At 42.1% G+C, this 23,824-nt stretch overlaps 1 protein-coding gene across 1 annotated transcript in view; it reads right to left on the reverse strand.

Annotated features, from left to right (window-relative positions):
- Nucleotides 1-4,830: 4,830 nt before the first annotated feature.
- PIP4P2 (phosphatidylinositol-4,5-bisphosphate 4-phosphatase 2) overlaps nt 4,831-23,824 on the reverse strand; it is a 39,425-nt gene continuing 20,431 nt past the window's right edge. Inside the window, exons 3-7 of the mRNA XM_084864800.1 lie at nt 20,467-20,573; nt 19,442-19,565; nt 14,629-14,681; nt 8,394-8,484; nt 4,831-7,540 (exon numbers count right to left, since the gene is read on the reverse strand). Coding sequence (XP_084720926.1) covers nt 7,397-7,540; nt 8,394-8,484; nt 14,629-14,681; nt 19,442-19,565; nt 20,467-20,573 — 519 coding nt within the window. The 3' untranslated portion in view covers nt 4,831-7,396. The remainder of the gene's footprint in view (nt 7,541-8,393; nt 8,485-14,628; nt 14,682-19,441; nt 19,566-20,466; nt 20,574-23,824) is intronic.

Raw genomic sequence — 23,824 nt, forward strand, 5'->3', positions numbered from 1 at the left:
ATGGGGACACAGTGACATCCACCAGGAAAGAGGGTTACCAACTGCAGCCAGAAAGGAGAGGCCATCTGGCTCCCAAAGGCAGTTGCAATAGTGCACTGAAAAAGACATTAGAAAGGGGAGACAATTGAAGCCAGAGGAGATAGAGCCACAGACCAAATTGCTAAGGAAGATGCCCCAAAACCAGTGGGGCCTTTACAAGTCTTAGTAACCCTGCCGGACCCCAACCTACGATGGACCCCTTCTACACCAAACAAGAGGAGGAATTGGCTGAACAGAAGCAAGCTATCAAAGGACCAGATGGTTGGTGGACCCTACCAGATGACAGACTGTTGGTCCTAGAAGCTCTAGGTCAGACGTTAGTTGCCCAGTTACACCAGGTTACCCACTTAAGCATCTTTAAGACTTCTGAACTTCTGTGAGGCAGATACTACCAAGCTTATATAAGATATTTAAAAGCCTAGTTGCTAGAAGTACTATCTGTATATAGGTAAATGCTAAGCAAGGTAAAAGGGTCCCCCTGGGAATTTGGGCCCCAGAGAAATTCCATAGGAGAGCATTGGGAGGTGGATTTCACAGAGATTAAGCCACCAGCATCATGGTACAAGTACCTGCTAGTTTTTATAGACACCTTCTCAGATTAGGTTGAAGCATACCCCACTAGGACAGAAACTGCCTCTATAGTAGTCAAGAAATTACTCTAGGAGATTATACCTAGATTCGGGCTGCCAGTAATCATAGGATCAGATAAAAGCCCCACCTTTGTAGCCAAGGTATCTCAAAGTATAGCTCAAGCTTATGTCAGGCATGACCAGGAACTAAATGTGTCCTACAAACTGGTGAAAATTGGACCAACCTCCTGCCCTTCGCCTTCTTATGGGCCAGGTGTACCTCCTACTGGGATGGGTTCCCCCTTTTGAGATCATGTATGGTAGACCTCCCTCCATTCTTCCCAGGGTCAGGGAGAAACTGAAAGCTGGAATTCATAACCATTCCCTTGCTCAAGTCCTTATAGCAGGGGTCTTCAAACTACAGCCCGTGGGCCACATGTGGCCCGCAGAGGAGTCTGATCCGGCCCGCCAGGTTTTTTGGGCAGTGAGCGCAGCCGAGGTGTTACAGTAGGAATTAGTAGTTCATATAGTCCGGCCCTCCAGCTCTCTGAGGGACCGTGATCTGGCCCCCACTTTAAAAAGTTTGAGGACCCCTGCCTTATAGGCTCTGCAGTTTACCCAGGGAGCCACCCATAAGCTTGTTCCAGATGCACTGCCAGTGCCCATTGCGGACCCTGTATACCCCTTCCAGCCCAGGACTTAGTGTGGGTAAAGAAGTTCACTATTCAAGGATTCACCCCAACCTGAAAGGGATGCAACACTGTTACCCTGAGCACTCCCACGGCTGTTGAAGTAGATGGCACTCAGACCTGGCTACACCTCTCCCAGCTCCTGCATCAGAAAACTGCCTGGATCTTGGCAACCAGTGGCCTCATTTATGAGATCCCTAGCCTGGGCTCCACACAGGCCAGGAGGAGACTTGATGCCTGCAGGAAGGGAACTGGACTTCAGTAAGGGCAGTACGGATGGGAACTGTGGTACTAAGGGTCTTGGTAACTAAGAATGTTTTTACAAGCCAGTGAGAAAGTCCAGGGCTAAGTAAGGCTAGATAACAGAACAGCAAATGCCCTTAAAAGAAGTGGGCTGAGTCAATGATTTGACTCATGCACATAAGACAAGGGGGGAATGAACAGGCAGGGCGGGGCTAACTCCTTGTAATGAAAGGGCAGGGCAGGGCTAACTTCTGATCCTCCATTTTGTATGTCATTGTGTAACTGGACCCTAGCCCTCACCCAACCAATGGGTGGTCAGCCAAACCAGTGACATCACCACCCCTCCCCCAGACCCCTATAAATCCCTTTGATCTGTTGAAGCTCACTCTCTTCTGCCTCGCTAGGCATGAGTGTAAGTGGGATAGAGCTTGTGCTGCTCTTTTGCTTTTGCATCAGACTTGGCTCCCTGGTGGTTTTTAGGGATCACGAAATCTGGGCATAACATGTGGTTGCTGAAAATTTATGTCCAGGGCTCTGCCTGGTGTGGCTCAGTGGAGAGAGGGTTGCCCTAGGTTCTAAAAGGTCCAGGTTCGATTCCAGCCAAGGGCCATGTGCCTGGATTGCAGGCTTGATCCCCAATAGGGGGCATTAGGAGGCAGCTGATCAGTGATTCTCTATCATCATTGATGTTTCTATCTCTCTCCCTCTCCTTCCTCTCTGAAATCAATAAAAATATATTTAAAAAAGAAAGAAAATGTCTATAGCTGCGACCTACTGCTCAGAATAAAGGATTTTTGTCAAAATATCCCTGCTCACTGACAAGGCTTATGGTCACGCCAGAGCTCTGATGGAGATGTACAAGGAGCTTGATGTGGTTTTCATGACTGGGAACACAACATCCATTGTGCAGCCCATGATCAAGGAGTACTTTTGACTTTTGAGTTTTATTATTTATGAAATACATTTGATAAGGCTACAACTGCCATAGAAGAACCACTGTGTGAAAGAAACATGTTAGCTAAAAGTGGTTCTTCTGATGGATCTGGGAAAAGTAAAATGAAAACCTCTGGGAAGGATTCATCATTCTAGATGTCATTAAGAACATTCATGATTCATGGGAATAGGTCAAAAGATCAACATTGGAAAACCAAGATGGTGGCATAGGGTAGACACCCGAATGCAGCCTACCACAACAAATTTGAATTTAGAACTGGAAAACAGGGGAGGCATTGCCCTAAAGCACCGGACGGCTAGCTGAAAGGGGGCTCTGCCGTCTGGGAAGGAGAGAGAAGGCACGCTGAATCTCAGGAACTCTGAAGGTACGGAGAACTGTGTGCAGGGAAAAGGCACTGGCTTACTCCCGGTGCGGGGAGAGGAAGGGCCAGACCGAGATTGCTGCTGGATTACTCTTGGTGTGGAGAGGGCGGGTGGGCTGAGTTCACTACTGGATTACTCCTGGCGCAAGGAGAGGGCGGACAACTAACGCTTGGCTGGCTTTCTTGTTCAGGAGGAAAATAGAATCAGCCTATTGCTCTGATAGATGGCCCCAGACAGGGAGAGGCCAGACTGTCAGGCAGCGGGCAGAGATCTCTAGGAGGTGTGTGAAACCAGAGGCCATTACTGCGGGACTTGGGGAGGAGCCAAAGGGAAAACAAAGTTTGTCTGCACCAACCCGAGACTCCGCCCCATTTGTGGCTGAGCACAGAAGCTCTCTCAGAGGCTGGCTTTCTCTAAGGAGGGACTGGCCGAAATCCAAAGCTGGTCTGCGCCTTTACCAAAGAGGTGAGCGTGTCTGCAACCAATCTTCTGAAACTCTTCGCGAACAGGAACAGGACTTTTCTAAGACGAGACTGACAGGGAACCAAAGATTGTCTGTGCCACCCCAATACCCCGCCCTATCCAAGTGGAGTACAGAAGCCCTCCTAGCTGAGACACTGCTGATTCTCACAGCCAATTGGCTTGGAGATCAACGCATCCCAGTGATACCAACAATAAGCAAGGCTTAACAACAAGACTGCACACACAGCCCACAAAGGGTTACACCAAGACTGTCCACCGCAGGTAACTGGGAAAGCTGTGCTACTGGGCTCTACCAGAACACCTAGCACACAAAGCTATTCCATCAAATCAGGGAAACAACTAAAATGCAGACAAGAGGAAGGACACAAAGAAAGGAGATGGAGGAAAAGAAAAGATTGGACATTGAGTTCAAAACTACAGTTATAAGGTTATTCAACGATATCCTAAAAAAAAGCCGATAAAATAAATGAGACCTATGAGGATATGAAAAGGGAGCAACTAGAAATAATAAGGGATCAACTAGAAATGAAGAAAACATTGTCTGAAATAAAAAACATTATACAAAGTCCTAAAAACAGACTGGAAGATCGCAAGAATCAAGACAAAGATTTAGAACACAAAGAGCCAGAGGACACTCCTTTGCAGAAGTGAGAAGATAAGAGAATCCAGAAAGTTGAAGATAGTGTAAGAAACCTCTGGGACAATTTCAAGCGAACCAACATCAGAATTATGGGGATTCCAGAAGAAGAGAGAGAGCAAGATACCGAAAGAATACTGGAAGAAATAGTGACAGAAAACTTCCCCCACCTGGGGAAAGAAATAGACTTACAAGTCCAGGAAGCCCGCAGAACCCCAAACAAAAGGAATCCAAAGAGGACCACACCAAGACACATCATAATTAAAATTCCAAGAGCAAAAACAAAGAGAGAATATTAAAAGCAGCATGAGAAAAGCAGGTAGTTACCTATAAAAGAGCACCCATACGATTGTCAGCTGATTTCTCAACAGAAACCATGCAGACAGGAATGGCAAGAAATATTCAAGGTGATGAATAGCAAGAACCTACAGCCAAAAATAATCTACCCAGCAAAGCTATCACTCAGAATTGAAGGACAGATAAAGAGCTTCACTAATAATAATAAAAAAAAGCTAAAAGAGTTTATCACCTCCAAACCAGAATTATATGAATTGCTGAAGGGGGTTATTTAGGAAGAGGAAGAAGATAAAGATAAAAATTATGAACAACAAATACATAACTATCAACAAGTGAATCTAAAAACCAAGGGAATTAAAAAATCTGATAAACAATATTAACTATTGAATATAATAGAATCAGAGGTATGGAAGGGGAGTGGACTGACGATTCTTGGGGGAAAGGGGAGTGGGGGTGCGGGAAGAGACTGAACAAAAACTGTGCACCTGTGGATGAGGACAATGGGGGATGGGGAAAGGACAGAGGGTGGGGTGGGAACCTGGTGGAGGGGAACAATTGAGGGGGGGAAGAGGAACACATTTGTAATAATCTGAACAATAAAGATTTATTTAAAAAAAATCAACATTAACAGAGTTCGGAAGAAGTTGACTTCAACCCTCATGGATGCCTTTGAGGGAGTTAAGACTTCAGTGGAGGGAGTAACTGCAGATGTAGAGACATCAAGAGAACTGGGATTAGAGCCTGAATATGGGCCTGAATTGCAGCATTCTCACGATGTAAGTTTAATGGTTGAGAAATTGCATCTGAAGAATTAGCAACAACAGTGGTTTCTCGGTGAGGAATCCATTCCTGGTGAAGATGCTGTAAAAGTTGCTGAATTGGCAACAAAGGATGTAGAGTATTCCAAAACTTAGTGGGTGAAGCAGTAACAGCGTTTGAGAGGACTGACTCCAATTTTGAAAGAAGTTCTGTGAGTAAAATGCTGTCCAACAGCCTCGCGTGCTGCAGAGAAGTCACTTATGAAAGGAAGAGCCAGTCGCTGCAGCAGACTTCAGTGCTGGAATATTTTGAGAAATTGCCACCCCAACCTTTAGCAGCCACCACGTCAAGGCAAGGACCCTCCATCAGCAAAAAGATTGGAACTTGCTGAAGGCTGAGGTGATGATCAGCATTTTTTAACAATAAATAATTTTTAAATTGAGGTATGTACTAGTACATTGTTTATCAGACATAATGCTATTGTGCACTTCATACCTACAGTATAGCATAAACTTTTATATGCCGTTGGAAAACAAAAAAATTGAGTTACTTGCTTTAATGGAATTTCACTTTATTGCAGTGGTCCAGAACCAAACAATAAAATGAAACACAGAATTTATTCTTGTAATTATTATTATTTATCAACCAGTGTATTATTTTCCATATAAACAATATAAATCTACTTTTGCCCCACCCTATAATTAAATGTGAGATTTTAAATGAATAGGAAAATAATGGATTATTTAATACATAATACTATTACAACCAGTTAACCAATAAGATAAGAAATAATTTAGATTCTTATTTCATACCTTATATAAAGTATATTATAAATAAATACGGAATCTATATTTTTAAAACGAAACCATGAAAATACTAGAAAAAATAAGTGACTATTATATGTAAAGAAATATATGTTCTTGAACATGAAAACTTCAGAATAAGATCTCAAGGCAATTTTGGAAATTATATCTTTTTTTTTTTAAATTGAATATAACAAGGTAATTTTTTAAATAATAATCTTTATTAGTGTACTTTCAAAGGTATATGTAATCCTGAGCTACCACATTTATACTAGTATAGTTATCACTTACTCTTTCAAGTTTACATGTATTTTCTTCCAAATTGTATGGTGAGCACATTTTTGTACTTACCAGGGACATAAATAAATTAACATGTTGTTCCTGTCCCTGGAGGAGCTAATTCATTCATTCAGATCTTCTCATTCTAATTCTGCATTAAGGGCTTGAGAATAGTGTTTTTCAACTAAGCAATTTATTTTTCATCCTAGTGAATTCTTTGAACTGTGTTGTTGTTTTTTTTGTCTGTAATCTATTTTCATGAATATACTTTTGATTACTTGACCAGCTATATTTGAGAAAAATGGTAAGAGTAACTGCTTCTAATCTCAACATGTTAGCTAAAATAAAATGCACAGGCTTCTTTCACACAGAAGTAGTCCCTGATGATCCCAATAGGAAACATTTACCATGATTAATGAAGAGGACAACCAAATGTACATATATCTTTCCTGAAATGGTTAAGTATTAGAAAGCATGTTATGTAAAATGTTTCCTTCTGGGATTACAAAGAAATAGATAAAGAAATACATTTATAATTTTATTACATTAAAATCATAAATCTACACGAGAACTTGTATAATAGGCAAATAAAACAACAGACAAAAATAAGACAAAAGTCCTGTGATCTCTGAGGAGAAAAACACATTTATCCAACATCATCTTTAAATGTGGACAAGTAAATATTTTCATTATTGTATTTTAAATTACTACCAAAATAGTGTATCTTTCTACAAACAACAAAAAACAAGCAAACAGTATCTAGAAATGGTTTTTATCTGACAAGGATATCAAGTATTTGAAAGTACACTCAAATTCTTTTCCTGAATAAGGTCACTATGATCTTAAAGCAGTTCAAGCAAAATGCATATTGCTTAGATTTTAAAGCAGGCAATTTTGATATGTTAATTAAAATGTAAGTATACATAGAAACATTTATAAACACTTCTTGGGAATACTCACAGATCAGCAAGTAATGGAATAACTTTAAAAATGAAAGGTGATCTAATACTTAGTGGCAGATTCAAAACATGTTTAAGAGATGTAAAAGGACACAAAGACACGGCTTTATTATTCAGAGCTCAAAAACCTAGCAGCAAACAAATTACCATTTGCATATAACGCAGTGCAATGAGCATTTGTTCATGAAAGACTCCCAAAGTCTTGAAACTTTATACATAAATCAGAATGGAATCCATGAGGATAAATGATTTAAATATGTCCAGAGCAGCTTATCAAGAACTGCTAGATACTCTCACCTGAATCACTTGCTCATAAGCAAGCTTATGCAAAGCTGTGCTCTGGATAGCTCACTCTTATGGCTCCCCAGTAACATGCTCGGATAAGGCAGATCGAGCCTAAGAGATAAGCAATTGCCCACAAAACATAGGTTGCATGAAATCGCCTTGCAAAATCTTGGGTGCCAACCTAAAATAGAAAGCAATATAAATACAAAAGATTGGAAACTTTTAAAAAATATTATCTGCTTAGATAAATTGTGTTGGGAGATTTAAAATGGCAGTGGATGCTAACAGACATGCTCCCAGGATCAAACTAGAATTACCACTAAAATTCAAAGAAACCATCCTGAGTAATCAACTGGAGAACTTATGTTGGTTCATATATGCTTTTTATGAACGATATCCTTGGGGCTACAAAATCCCTGTAAAATGACTTGGTGTGCTTTTCGTTGTCACTAACAGGTTAAAGTTATTAAGATGCTGCTGTTAGTTACAGTAACTACAAATTTTATGATGTAAGCAAAAAGCCCCACTAAAACATGTTTCTAAAAGGAACTTAATCTGTATAATTTCACCTGGCGAGTGATATGTGGACAGGTGCAACAAAGGAGCCTGGGAAGTAAATGGCAGCAAAACAGATCAGCCCTTTCTCTCCCCATGATACCCCGTGCCAATTGCTTAGCTTCAGCATCCTCTGAAAATAGCCCCTCATGCTGACCATAGCCTCTGCTTTACTTGAATAAAGAGAAGACTGGTTTTTCAGACCTGCATAGCTGTTGGAGTGTTGCTTTGGCTTTGGCCGTGGCCAGGTTGGTTCTGGCATTAAGTGGAACCAAGGGGCTCCCCTTAAATGGGTGGTAAAGTCCCCAGTGACAGATCCTTCAGCGGGGTCCCGAGATACCATTCCCCTCGGATGGGTGAACTCTGCTAAAAGGTCCATGAACTGAGCTTCTCCAATTGCCCAAAGGTTCTGGGCCGGTATGCGGGGAGGCGGGCTCTTCAATCATTTGTGATAAAGTCGAGAGGAAAGTAAGACTCACAGTTAATCCAACTCCAATGAAGAAGCACATCATCCCAATAGCAACGTACGCACAGCAGCGTCTTCGTGGGAGAGCACAGCCCACTGAGGAGCTGCAATCACAAGAGCAAGAAGGAGCGTTAAGCATTTAATAACCGCTCTTCATGCCAGCCTTGAGGACTTACTACGGCTTCAGTAACAAACACACTTCTATTTCTTTCTTCAACTTGAGAGATACCACATACAGAAAAATGTCACTTTTAGTGACTAATATGAATCACAATCATAATTAGTGAATATGTGCTATATTATTGTGGCTTTAAACAAAGTTTAAGTGTTGGTCATTGAAAATATTATATCCACACACAAAACATGTAGTCAATAATGATCTTCCAAGAAAAAAAAATTTTTACTTTTTAAAATATATTTTTATTGATCTCAGAGTGGAAAGGAAGGAGGAATGGAGGGAGGGAGAGAGGAATGGAGAGAGAGAGGGAAGGAAGAAGAGAAGGAGACAGAAAGAGAAAGAAGGGGGGAAAGAGAGAAGGAGGAAGGGAGAGAGAAAGAGAAGAGGGGGGAGGGAGAGAGAAACGTCAATAATGAAAGAATCATTGATCGGCTGCCTCCTGCACGCCCCCTTCTGGAGATTGAGCCAGCAACCTGGGCATGTGACCTTGACCTGAAACAAACCTGGGACCTTTTAGTGTGTAGGCCAACACTCTATCCACTGAGCCAAACCAGCTAGGGCCAGAAGTTATATTTCTGATGAAGTGATCATATTAATAATTCTTTTTACCCTAAAAAGTATGAGATATTTAGAGCACATGCTAGAATTCTATTATAGTGAAATCCAGAATACAGTAGCTTAAGAAGTGTATTTCTCTTGTGTCTAAGAATTGGAAAGTACATGTGCAGCCCGGGATTGTAGACTGCTGCTCCATGAGGCCTTGGTTCAGCACAGGTAAGAATCTCCTGCTGCAGCCACCTCTTCCTGTGGAGTTCAGTAGTGTTTTCCAGGTTACAGGAGTGAGAAGGGGTCAGCCAGGTCGTTCCAGGCCTAGCAGCCTGAGAATAAGGAGCTGCATTGTACACTTACAGAAGTAGAAGAATTCATTAAGGCAGGGACATAGGTAGTGTGTATAAGTGGGAGAAAACATAACAAAGATATCAATAGGTGCACTAGGCAAATACCTATACTGTACATACCTTATTAAGAAGTTTGGAGCTTCATTTTGGATTTTGGGCAATGAGCCTATAATAATTCCATTTGGTGCATTAATGTTAATAAGTAGAAAATGCACTTCTTCAGTAGACTTTCTATGCCACTGATAGCCAAACCTAGGATCACACAAACTCTATGGGTTGTGTAGTGTACAATCTACACATGCCATGGCCATGAATTTGGAATCTACTAAAAGATGTGAAGCCAGAGATTTTCAAATCCATATTTGCTTTAGAGCAGAGAATGTGGGGCACACCTATTTCAAAGCACTGAACACTTTATGGTGATAGTTTTTTCTTTTCTCTCTACCCACAAGACAAAATTTCCTGAAGGCAAGGTTATATCTTTTACTTCTAGCATAGTAACTAGCAGAGGATTATTTGTTGAATTCATCCTATCTAATAAAAGAGTAATATGCAAATTGACCATCACACCAAGACAGAAGATGGCCTCCCCTATGTGGACACAAGATGGCCACCGCAAGATGGCTGGCAGGGAAGGGCAGTTGTGGGTGACCAGGCCAGCAGAGGAGGGCAGTTGGGGTGGGGCGGGGGGGAAGACCAGGCCTGCAGTGGAAGGCAGTTGGGAGGGACCAGGACTGCAGGGGAGAGCAGTTGGGAGGGACCAGGCCTGCAGGGAAGGGAAGTTAGGGTGACCAGGCCTGCAGGGGAGGGCAGTTAGGGGTGACCAGACCTGCAGCAGAAAGTAGTTAGGGGCAAATAGGCTGGCAGGGGAGCAGTTAGACATTAATCAGGCTGGCAGGGGAGTGGTTAGGGGATTTATCAGGCTGACAGGCAGAAACAGTTAGGGGCAATCAGGAGGGTAGGCAGGTGAGCAGTTGGGAGCCACCAGTCCTAGATTGTGAGAAGGATGTCCAACTGCCCGTTTAGGCTCGGTCCTACCGGGATTGGGCCTAAACAGGCAGTTAGACATCCCTCAAGGGTTCCCAGATGGGAGAGGGTGCAGGCTGGGCTGAGGGACAACCCCCGCGCACCCCCTTCTCCCCCCCTTGTGTACAAATCTCATGCACAAGCCTCTAGTATTTAATAATCATTATCATGGATTAAATCACCATTTCTATAGTCGTAAGCCTGTCATGACACTTGCATGGAAATGGAACTCAGCCTGTATTTTGGAACTCAGGGCTCCCTGGCCATCTGGGACCATGGCTGTCTGGTGACTGAACGAGGGCCACCAGCAACAGGAAAAGGAGGTGAGTGCTGGAGCTGGGCCAGGCGCCCCCCTATTCCCTCCTCATCCCGCCCCCCCCCCCCCATGACAGCTTCACAGTCATGAGTAACTCCTCACCTTAAAAGTAACTTTAGGATACTTGTTATTTGTGTTTAAGACATAAAATTTTCACTCGGAATCTTACTCTAACACATGATTCATCATTTGTCATGAAGAAAAAATTCAAAGAGAAGGAAATCAGCTGCGACAGTGAGTGCTGGGATGGGGGAGAGGGGCATCTCCTCCCAACGCTGTGCTGGTTAGCATGTGACCCAGTTCTACCAGCGTTCTTTCTTCACAGTGCCCCGTGAGCTAATCCCATGTGCATTTCTATGTAAGTTGCCCTTAAGTAACTGATGAAAGTTCTTCACATTAATACACTGTCTTGTGATGTCCTAACTAATCAGAGTACTACCGTTTCCCCAAAAATAAGACAGTGTCTTACATTAATTTTTGCTCCCAAAGATGCTATAGGTCTTATTTTCAGGGGTTGTCTTATTTTTCCATGAAGAAGAATACGGTACACATTTATTGTTAAATGAAAATAAAGGAAATTTATTACCTGTATATGGTACGGTAGTTGTCAACACAAACCAGACAAACTGTGAATCCTACTGTATCAAGAATTTACTCATTTATTCAATGACAATCATGTCACCATCTTCTGGAACATCATCATAACAATCCAATTCCTGAATTTCCTGGTGAATTTCTTGTGACTCCATTTCTTTCAGAATCATTGGATCAAGTCTCTCATGTTTAGCAATAGCATTCTGAGACAGAGCCTGGGGGGGCCTTATTTTTGGGGGGATGTCTTATATTTCACTCAGAAGGAAACCTGTAAGTAGGTCTTATTTTTGGAGGATGTCTTATTTTCGGGGAAACACGGTATGTATTCAATGCTTCTTTATTACTTGCAAAATCAGCGACCGTTCTAATTAAGCAAGCAAAAGCAGTCAGCTGCATCTTGAATCTTCTCAAGCTCCTCCTCTGTAACGTGAGGATAACTCCTGGATCTGGGGACACACAGGTGGTCCTATAACGGGATGCCTGGTGCTGAGCACAGGGCTGCCAATCACAGGCAGGCTCGGGTTCTCTTTATTTTCTGTAGAAATTTTTAATTCAATGTCATATTTTCCGTGAAGATACCTATAATTTAATTTTCTTTGCTTTGTAAAAATACATCTACTACACAGGCATAGTCACATACTTATGTGTGTGTCTGGAAGTGTCCCTTGAGTATATATATTTTTTCAGTGTAATTATTAGGAATTATTCATTTTGTCTCTTTGTGTACAGACTTCTACTGGATGCAACGAAGTTATGAATTCAGATGTTTAATTTCACACAAATAAAAAGGAAAATATTTGTTCCTTTGAAGCTAGAAATGTGCTGTAAAGAATTATTGTCTTAGGGCTATATTTAGATTCCCTCTGTATGAGCCTGGGTTCCTAGGGTCTCGCCCACAACTGGGGTTCAGTGCAGTCGGAACTGGGGTTCAGCACAGTCTGGAGCTTTTATCTCCTTCCCTCTAGGGAATGCCAACCAGGCACTCAGCCGCCCCTCCTCTCCGGCTCCATCCTCTCCACACACGCGCATCATGTCTCCGTACCTTAGGCTTTTACAGCTCCTCTGATTTTCCTTCTGGTATTCTCTTCCCTCCTAATTGTAGAATTTCCAGTCAGTCAACTTTCCTGTAGTTCTGAATAATGTCCGTTTTGTATTTTAGTTGTATTTTTGAAATTGTTGTGTGAGGCTGCAGTTAGGCATTTACCTATGCTGCCATCTTAGTTTCTCCCCCGGGACTTATAGGGCTATAGTTAGTTGGGACCACTTTTAGCAGACATAAAGGGAGATGTTTTGTTTTATATACTCTACTTCTCATACAGTTTTTAATTCATTTTTCTTAGAAGTCATTCTTAGGATTCTCTATTAAAACAGATAAGATATTTATATCATACTAAATATCACGCAGATTAAACTATGAACTCCTATTTTTAATTTTCAACACTGAATTGTCAAAACATTCCAGTTTAATTTCCTTAGCTTAAATTATAATTCACATACACATATGTGGAGAATAATTTTTAAAATAAAATTTTATTACCAGCATAGATTCTGTGCAGCAGAATATATATATATATATATATATATATATATATATATATATATATATATATATATATATATATTTTTTTTTTTTTTTTTTTTTACAGAGAGGAAGGGAGGGGGACAAAGAGTTAGAAACATCAATGGGAGAGAAACATTGATCAGATGCCTCCTGCACACTCCCTACTGGGAATGTGCCACAACCAAGGTACATGCCCTTGACCAGAATCAAACCTGGAACTGAGCCAAACTAGCGAGGGCTGTGCAGCATGCAATTAATGCATCAGGCCAGAGACTGCAGTCTTTGAAAAGTCTGGAAAGATCTTACCATTGCCTAACTAGGTGGCTTGCCAGCTTACGATGCCTAATTGTGCAATCCATGTGGTAGCACTGAACGCCTGCTTTCCTGCTGGGATTCTAGAATTTACATTTGTGCTGTTCAGCAGGTGCCTGTGGAACCTGCTCCAACCAGCACATGGCCCGGAGTCTGCACCGAGCCTCTCCGGAGGCAGCACTGACGTGGGGCTGGAGGACATGAGGGTCCTGTGCCTCCCCTGGCAGGAGCTCTTAGAGACTTGCTTCTCATGCTCCAGACGTTGGCCCGTGTGTTTTTTCTGTGCTGATTTGGCTTGTGCACTTTACACTAATAAATCATAGCTGTGAGCATAAATATAGACTAGCAATTCCTATTAGTCCCCCGAGAACATCACAGAATCTTGGGGTGAATTGGGGACTCCCAATACAGGTGCCATAAAATATCTTTAATAAAATGTCTTCTAGCCTGGCTGGCATGGCTCAGTGGTTGGAGTGTTGGCCTGCTTACCAGAGTGTCTTGGCTTTGATTCCTGGTCAAAGGCATGTACCTGGGTTTCAGGTCTGATCCTGTACATCCTCTGCCCACCAGGCTGGAGCACCTGTGGAAGGTGTGTCTCTTACATTGAGGTTTCTCTCTTTCGCTCTCTCTTCCCCGACTCCCTCTCTCTCCCTCCTTCTCTCTCTTACCCTCCACTCACCCCCCCCCCTCCTTCCACTCGCACTGAAATCTGTGGAAAAAATATCCTCACTCCTTGGATGAGGATGAAAAATACTATTACTAAAAATATATATATCTTCACCCTGTGGGTGTTGTTCAGTGGTTTGAGTGTTGACCTATGAAACAGAAGGTCCTGGTTTGATTCCCAGTCAGATTACATGTCCAGGTTGTGGGCTTACTCCCCAGTAGGGGGATGTGCATCTCTCTCATCATTGATGTTTATATATCTCTCCCTCTTTCTCTCTCCCTTCCTCTCTGAAATCAATAAAAGACCATATCTTCTATTTTGCCCACTGATATGTTGCCTTTAGGCAGGAGAACAGCTAGCAAGTAACTTTTCTCCTAAATGATAGCCCATTTAAATATAAATTTTAGATTATTTGTAATAGATTATAACCTCTTAGGACATATGCAAATTCTCACCAGGTTACTGATAATTTTATAAATTTATTTCCTTTCAGAGAGTGATATTAAGCCTAATCATTTAAATTTTAAAATGAAATATATTAAGGGGTTTAAAGATTTCCTTTCATAATGAAAAGTATAAATATATTACACATTCATTCATTTCATGGCATGTCTTAAGATCAAAATTAATTAAGTGTAAATTCTTAACTTGTTCACAAGTACTTCCCAGAGCATGTCCAGTGGCGGGGAACTTACATTTTTTTGCAGTGTGGGCATTTCGCCAGAGTGTTGAACCTCAATTCCATCCACTGTAAAATAAATAGAGAGAGGGCTTGCAAAGAAAACAACTGAAGACCATCCACTCTGATAGAGTGTTTTTCTAGCTCAAACATCACCCAGGACCACAGCCGAGGCAACTGCCTTCTTGTGGGTGGAGAGCTTCCCCACCACGCCCTCCTCTGAAAGGAAGCATGGGGTTCCCATCTGAAACAGTTCCCATGACTTTCCCAAGGCTCTGACGCAAGTGGGGTTGCTCTACAAGGAAACTGAATGCTCTGCTATGGTTAGGGTCATTTCTTTTAGATTTATGTCTCCTTCACTCCAGAAGAATACAAACATTTCATGTACCTTCAAAGTTTTCTTTCCTTTAAATCTTGAGGACGCGCCTTTTAAATACATAAGTATATAGATTCATTATTGAAATGCAGCTACTTATTCTATTAATGTGGGAATCCACAAAGTAAATAAACTAAATATTTTCAATGCTGTGAACTTTGTAACTTATCACAATTGTTTTCAGGCCTTGTAGCGTCTAGGGGAAAACAAAGTAGAGAGTAAGCAAATGAATTATTCTGATAGTTAAAGCTGGAAGGGCAAAGAAAAAGGATGTGACTGGTCATGATCAGCATAATAATAATAATAATGCAAAAAATTAAATATAAACATTTTAATATTTTATGTCTTTTTTTATCTATTGTTTTTTATTGATTATGGTCTCACATAATTGTCCTTATTCCCCCATTCCCATCCCAAACCCCTCCCTAGATATGCCCCACCCCCATGTCTTAATTGTCTTTCTCCTCTTATTTGATTAGGAAATCCCATAAGGGTAGAGAGTGTGTCTTCCTGTCTCCCTAGCACTTAGCCTGTGCCGGAAACTCATTCAATATAGATTTTTTAACAAATAAAATGAACTTATTTATAATGTGGCCACATAGAGCATTTAGGACAAGGATTTAGAATACAAAACAGACCTGGGCAAAATTCAAGGTAATTATGGAGAGGACCTCACTGAAGTAAGTGAAAATAAATCTCTTTTGAAGATTTTAAAATGGTATTTCAAAATATGACTTGTCTACACTGAAAGATAAATATGCTAATTGACCCTATCTTCACGAAGCCAACCGGCCAACCAGGAGTGAGTATGCAAATCAATCCAACAAAGACGATGGGTTAATTTGCATACACAGGTGCCAAGTGGCCAGGGGCAGGGGCATTCCACAACACCCCAGCCTCTTGAAGCCTCTGGGCAACATGGGAAGGCAGAAAGGTGGCTCTGGCCAGAACAAAGGCAGTGCCAGAAGCCAGGGGAGGGAAGGCCCATTCTTGCATGAATCTTTGTGCATCAGGCCTCTAGTTTATATATAAGAAAGGAAAAAGTAGCCCTGGCTGGTGTGGCTTAGTTGATTGGAGCACTGTCCTATACACCAGAAGGTTGTGAGTTCAATTCCTTATACAGGAAGCAATTGGTGTTTCTCTTTCCCTCTCCCTTCCTCTCTCTCTTAAATATATATATCCATCCTTGGGTGAGGATTAAAAAAAACAAAAATATATATATATTTAATGTAGTCTAAGTACTAAATGTATCAATACCTACAGAGTATATCATTCTATTATAAATCAATAGATAATGATTTTTAAAAGAAACTTAACTGCACTCACCTAGTATATCCTCTAACTTACCTAGTATATTCTCTAATTCATACACTTTGTCACTGATTTGATCAATAGAATATAAAAGCCAGAAAGAAGATTTATTTTATCTTTCTAAGTCAGAAAATCACAGCAATTCTGGCTAAATGTAATAAATTGGCCAAATGCATGCATTTCCATTTCCTTGCCCAAACCTGACTAAAATGATAACGAATGAATTTAAAAATGTATAAGACCACAAGGACAAAGAGAATCAGAAGGGAACTGGGACACTAGAAAGCTGGTGTAAGCTTGGCAACCCACTTGGTCAGTGACGGTGCGGCCGCCTGTGAGGGCCTGTGTGTGAAGCAGGTGGCCCACAGGGCAGAGCAGCACCGGGGCTTCCTCTCAGGGGGAAGTGAGGATGGTGGTATAGTAGGAATACCAGTTATAAACTTCCCTCACACCACAAAGTCAGGAACCTCTCCTTCCCCAACACAGGCGAGAAAAGAGCATGCATTCTGAACAGAGGTTTGGGAGATGAGGAACACGAGGCTGAGCAGGGGCAAGAATAAGACTGCACTCTAGCAGCAGGTGTGGTTCCATTCTGCTGTCTAAATAGTGGGTGAGCCCTTCATCCTGCTCCCTTTCTCACATCCTAGAAAGCATCTTCACAAGAGATCTGGGACTGTTTCCATAGAAACTTACCATAAAAAAAAGACTTATTGGCACTCATAATTGACAATTCTTTAAAAGGAGAGAAGAAGAAAGAGAGGAAGGGAAGGAATGAGGTGAGGGAAAGAAAAAAGGAGAAAAAGTTGAATGCCTGCTGCATGCATGGAGATTCCATTCATGGATTTGCCCTCAAATAAATAAACTTTTGAGTAAAACCTCTATCACAAGAGAAAAAGAGATAGAAAAATGGATAGAAAGAGAGACAATGCATAAAAAGAACATGTCTCAGGAAAAAATAGGAGCTGCAGAAAGTTGCTATAAAGAAGAGAAAGCTCTCTATTAAAATGAAAAATTAATCAGAATACAGGGAAATTCTTGGGAATTAAAAGTTAAGTTAGAGCATCTGAAATTAAAAATTTGAATTCAATTTAGAAGATATAGTTGGAGCTATTTCCCACTAAGGAAAGGAAGAAGCCAAAAGGGAAGAGAATGTTTGAGAGAGAGAGAGAGAGAGAGAGAGAGAGAGAGAGAGAGAGAGAGAGACAGAGAGAGAGAGAGAGAGAGAACAAAGCCAGCAGAGAGGACCAGGAGAGACTACTGAGAACAGAGAGCTTGCCACCCCTACAACCTCCCCACCCCAGAACATTTTCAAATGCCATTCAGAGCCCTAAGCAACATGAATGAGGAGAGATGAATCCTATATAATAAAAGGGCTAATATGCAAATTGTCCTCATTGGTGGAAGTTCCAGGGACTGCGAGTTAGATGTGCGCTAACCACCAGGGGGTGGCACAAGCATGGGTAGCAGTAGAGGTGCTGCCAGCCTGGCCCGATGGGCCCTGAGGAGGATGGTGGAGGAGGTGAGCGGGTGCACCAGGCCAAGGCGAGGGCAAAGGCAGGCCCGGCCGGTGGTAGCTGCAGGCAGGTGGGGAAGGGAGGCCGGCAGCTGTCAGCTGCTAGAGACCCTACCCATGCACAAATTTTGTGCACTGGGCTTCTAGTATACTAATAAAGAGGGAAAAGGTCACAGAGAAAGGGTCAGGAGTCAGAAGAGCATTTAATTTCTCAGTGGAGCAAACCTTAAACATTTTAAGAGGAAACAATTGTCAAACTATAATTCCACATCTGAACAAATTATAAAGTGAACGTGAAATTAAATTAAAAACTGTTTAAAAAATGAAAGGGCTCAAATTTATCTTTCTACACCCTTTCTCGGAAAGCTGAGAGAGGAAGTGCTCCAGCAGAAGGAATAAACTGGGAACCCCCGTGGAGGCAGTGCCAGGGCCACAAAGACACTGTGAGGGGCAGCCTGTGACAGCTGAGAGGCAGGAGGGAAGTCATGGGTTCCCTGGTGTTTCCGAAAGGGAGGGGGTCCCAGCTCTGCAAAAGAAACGGGAAGAACTCATAATTCGTCCATAGAAACGTAGATTCCAGAGGGGGAGGGAAAATTAGTAAAGCCAAGAAAAATGTGAAAGCCATACTGGAGAGGAATATAGCAAATTACTTGGTTCAGCTGTGAGTACTGTTTATCTAATGATAAAATTTGTAAACACTAAGTATCAACTGAATAAAATATAACTCTCCTGGGAGGATGGAACACAGAAGGATATGAATGGGCAGGCAGGTAATGTCTTACATCGTTTCATCGGACAGAAAAAGGATAAGCAAACAATTGAACCCCAGGAAGCTGATGTCAGCAGAGCAGCTGGAGAGACCAAGTGCTGGGTGGCGCGGGTGTGAGATGAGAGGCTGCCAGTATTTCCCATAAAGCTGACATTTGGAATTATGTGTACAAGTGACTTTACTACGATAAAAACTGGAAGAATAAAAACGAATCTTAAGCAGTTTCACCGTGAGTGACTGGTTTTATTTATAGAAATCCTCAGGAGGCCTCTTCCCACGCAGGTCCCCAGGAACGCCATGCTCCCGGGCCGGAAGCCCTCCTGACACGAGTCCTTATGGAATTAGCCTTTAAAGGTCAGGTGTAGGGTTAAAGGTAAAAGTGGTAACAAACTTTTGGTCATATCTAGTTACTTTACCTTCTAACTTTTTACCCAATGCTTTATCTAATTACAGGTACCAGAGTTCATCCCCTTTACTGCAAGTTTATCTTCTTAAATAAGAAAATCTCTGATAAATCCTAATAAGGTTTTTTCTGAATCTATAAACCTGCACTTTATGCTCCACCGAGAAGGGGAGGATGGGGAGACTCTGCCCCTCATCAGGCCCCGGGGTTCCCAGGAGCTTCCCTGGAGAGGCCCTTTCGGCAGACAAACCAAGCAGAGGTGCCGCATGCCTGACTCACAGTGGCTGCCACGAACTCCGGCTGCACCTCCAAGTGCCCAAGTTTCTCAAAAAGGCTCCACTGAAGTCTCCCTGTCAGTTTCCTCTGGACAGACCAGCTGGCCATGAGCGGTGGCCAGACCCATGCGGTTCTGATCAGCATTTAGAGGCGATGTCACGTAGACATGTCAGTCACTCACCAGAAAGGTGTTCCCACAGTGCCCACACGCCACCCGGGCACCTTCTGGTTGGGTTGGCACTGCAGGTTGAGCTGGTTGTTCTTCAGAAATGAGCATTACTGGGCCCAGGTTAATGATGCGCCTACTGTGGGAAGAGAAAGGAAACAGCTTCATTAGCTCACCAATGGGCTAGGAATATAGCATTGGAAATAAGTTCTATTAATCAAAATTAAGTTAATAAATCCACTCTGGTGCCAAAATCACAGAGGAAAAAAAAACAAAACACTTGGGTACTATTTAACTGCCATTTGCAATTAAGTTAATAAACGTGGGAATGATTTAACTGCTGTTCTTCTAAGTTCAAATCAGCAAATAGTTATTATTCCCTACCTAGGAAGACAGCATGAGTGTGGCCAAACACTAAATACTACACACAGTGAGACCTGCCCAGCCCCCTCCACTGCTGTCCGTCACACCTGCCTGCGCAGCTGGCTCCCTGGTGTCTGCCCAGTCGGACAGAAAGGAAAGCGGCGGCATCTTCCCCTCCGGGGAGGGCTGCGAATGATGCACTGGTCCAAAGGCAGAAACCATAGAAAACACCAGTCCAGGCCGGGCATTCTACCACCTGGGCCCATCCATGGTGGCATCTGGCAAGAACTCCAGAGAATGTGCCCTCAAAGGTCAGTGCAGCCCCTGGCAGGCGCACAACGGCACTTAGAACAAAACACTTCTACACGAAGATGAGTTACATAAAAGGCAGATGAATTAGTTGTTTTTAAATGTGTAAGTTTAACCACTGGTTTATTACAGCACAGTAAGTACGTCAGGAACGCTTCTATTGCTCATTCAGGAATATTGTATCTTGCAAATGCCTGTGACTATTAATTTAAAACTATATCATTCCTTTCACAAGAAAGTAATCTAGGTCCTGTAATGACCATGAGGACAAAGAATGTTTAGAACAATGCTTGGCACATATGTGCCTTTAATAAATACTTGTTGAATGAATGAATGAATAAATGAATGAATGAATCTTCATCTCTTACCAGTTGGGTCTCGGGCAGCCTATTCGCCGAGATGTGTCCTTACAAATGAGGAGACAATTACAAGGGCATCTAACATATTTCTTCCCTGCTGGGGGATTTTTGATTGGCTAGATAAGGAAAGGAAATACAAACACAGCAAATTAACCAAAGTGCAGACTGACAAAGCTTGTTTGTGTATAAAAAAGCATTAATTCTTTGAAAACGAAGGTTAGTAGTATCAAATTACAGTTTAAGGACAAGTGCATCCTGAATGCTTTCAAATGGTCTACTCTTGGCAAGCACTCCATGAAATTTGGAAGCTGTAGAGAGTTAATAACAAAGGAAATATTTCAAAATTAGTGTGTAAGGGCCTTTTAATATGAGAGGAGTATTTAATGCACAATGAGAGTTGTTTTCCCTTAAAAGGTCACAAGACCAGGCCCTTTGTCTGGCTGGCAGGTGCTCATGCCCGTCCAGCGAAGGAGCAGGCTCACTCAGAACCGTGGACGAAGAGGAGTCGATGACAAATGTGAACTTTTCCTAAACTTTACTCACTAGGATAGCAGAATTGATTATTTTTTAAACGTTATATTTTTATTGATTTCAGAGAGGAAGGGAGAGGAAGAGAGACATAGAAACATCAATGATGAGAGAGAATCATGGATTGGCTGCCTCCTGCACACCCTTATTGGGGATGGAGCCTGCAACCGGGCAGGTCCAGAAATTGAACCATCACCTCCTGGTTCTTAGGTTGACGCTCAACCACTGAGCCATGCCAGCTAACTTACAAAAACTTAAAATAGCTCTAATGTTAGCAATTCTTTTATTTTTTTTTTTAATTTTATAATCAGTTTAAAAGCACTGAGAGGAACAGAATGTCACTCCTGGGCACAATAGTAGGAAATGTGTGCCCTGAATGGAACCACAGGGAACGTCAAAGAAACCAAATTCAGGCATGTCTCACACAGCACCTGCCTGTACACTTCAGAAGATGTCCCGGAAATAAAGGACAAAGCAGGACCAACATTCAGATAAAGGGAGATCAAAGCAACATGATAACCAAGTGCAACATGTACTTCTACATTGACTTTTGGGTCAGATTTTTATTTTTAATGGAATAACTGGACAAACATGAATTAGGTCAAAAATTAGATAACAGTATGTTAATTTCCTGTACTTGATAATTGCACTGTAATTGTTTAAGTGAATGTGTTATTTCTATTATTATTATTTTTATATGTTTTTATTGACTAGAGCAGGGGTCTTCAAACTACGGCCCGCAGGCCACATGCAGCCCCCAGGGGAGTCTGATCCTGCCCGCCAGGTTTTTTGGGCAGTGAGCGCAGCCAAGGTGTTACAGTAGGAATTAGTAGTTCATATAGTCGGGCCCTCCAGCTCTCTGAGGGACCGTGATCTGGCCCCCACTTTAAAAAGTTTGAGGACCCCTGGACTAGAGAGTGAGAGGCCACTTCCTGTACTCCCCTCACCGGGGATCAAATCTGCAAGGTGGGCATGTGCGCTGACCAGAAATAGAACCAGTGACCTCTTGACTCATGCATCAGCACTCAAACACTGAGCCATGCTAGCTGGGCTGGGTGTCTTATTTTTAAAAAATTCACATTGAAATGTTTAGCGGTAATCAAGCATCATGACTGCAATTACTTTAAAATATTATGCAAAATGATAATTTGTTTATTTAGAAAGAGACAGCTGATATGACAAGATGATACTATGTGGGGGTTGTGCATGAAGAAACTACGAGCACTCTCTGCCACCTACTATTATTTTTATAACTTCTCTGTAAGTCTGCACCTTACTTAAAAAGACTTCTAGCCCTGCCCAGTAGCTCAGTTGGTCACTGTGCCATCCTGATGTGCCAAAGTTGTGGATTTCAATCCAGTCAGGGCAGGAACAAGAATCAGCTAATGAATGCATGAGTAAGTGGAATGACAAATTGATGTTTCTCTCTCTCTCTCTCTCTCAAATAAAAAAGATTTTAACAAACTTAAGTAAATAATCTTGGTAGAAATATATAAAAGTTAGCAATAAGCCACCTATACTTTATTAAACATTATACAGAAATTTTAAAAAAATTATATAGAAAATCTGAATATTTAAAATTTACAAACACCTAGAATGTATTTACTATACTACCTAAAATGTCAAGAAGACCAGACTATGAAGAAAACCTTAATTTTTGTATCTCCAAATTTACCTTTAAGCAAATGTGTGCTTGGCAAATGACAAGATTTGTTTTTGAATTTCATTCCACCTCACGTCTAGACCACAGCTCCTCTCTGTAGGACAGGCCATTGAACAAGAAGGTGTGCAGCGTGGTCTCAGCGCCAGCCCAGGCTCTGCACCTGCTGGGCAGTGCGAAGGGGAAGCAGCGTCGTCCTTAGGCCTGAGGTCTCCTTCTTACTTGGCAAAGTGAATCTGTAAGACTGTGCTGGCACTCCACCCCGGACCCCCGCAGCCACTCTAAGGCGGAGAGAAAAGCGCAGGAGCCCGCAGGGCGGCAGCTGCCCAGAGGCAGGGCCAGGCCTCCTCACCTGCCATGGCCCGCGAGCCCCCTCCTCTCGGTGCTTCTCCAGTTTCCCATTCACTTGTCCTAGACATGGCTTCTTCTTTCACCTTAAATGTCGTGTTCTCTAAAGATTGCTAAAATGTGTCCGTATTCACACACACACACACACACACACACACACACACACTTCTCTTTCCAATCCTAGCTACTGAAATATTGATAGAAAGGGCTGTGTTAGCCTGTTCTGCATTTTGTTTTTGTGAGGACTGTTTGTCCATCGCCACAGGAATATCAGGTTCCTCTCAGAGACGGCTGACCCGAGGAGAATGAATTACCGTGAAACTGAGCCAATCTGCTGAACCCTGGTCCATCCTATTTGCTCTTTTCTCTCTAGAATTTCTCCACAAAAGCATCAGTTGCCTAGCACCTCCTCAATTCACAAATTTAAGATCACACTACATTAACATTAGCAAGTTTTATACAAAGCACTCCTCAAACACCTTTTTTCCTACGTGTTTTCATCCTCTGTAATGTTACTGATTCCACACAAGACAATCTGATTGGATACTATTCATTTTCTCTGGAATATTCACAATTATTTGCATTTCTTATGCAACAGGGTTAGTAATGATATAAAAATTTTAGCACAACTTTCTTTATGTCCAGAAATAATTTATTATAGTCAAACCTCTTGCCGCTGTGTGAATGCCTCCTTCTCAGCAGCCAGGCTGATGGCAGAGGCTAAATGCACAGGGATTTGGAGACCCTGTATCCGCAGCCTGGCCTTTTCTGTTGACTTGCAAATGCAAGTGTAAAGCTTTAAAACTCCTCTTTTTCTACTTATTTAAAAAC

The sequence above is a fragment of the Pipistrellus hanaki genome (assembly GCF_964339955.1).
Source record: "Pipistrellus hanaki genome assembly, chromosome: 17".
Lineage (NCBI taxonomy): Eukaryota > Metazoa > Chordata > Mammalia > Chiroptera > Vespertilionidae > Pipistrellus > Pipistrellus hanaki.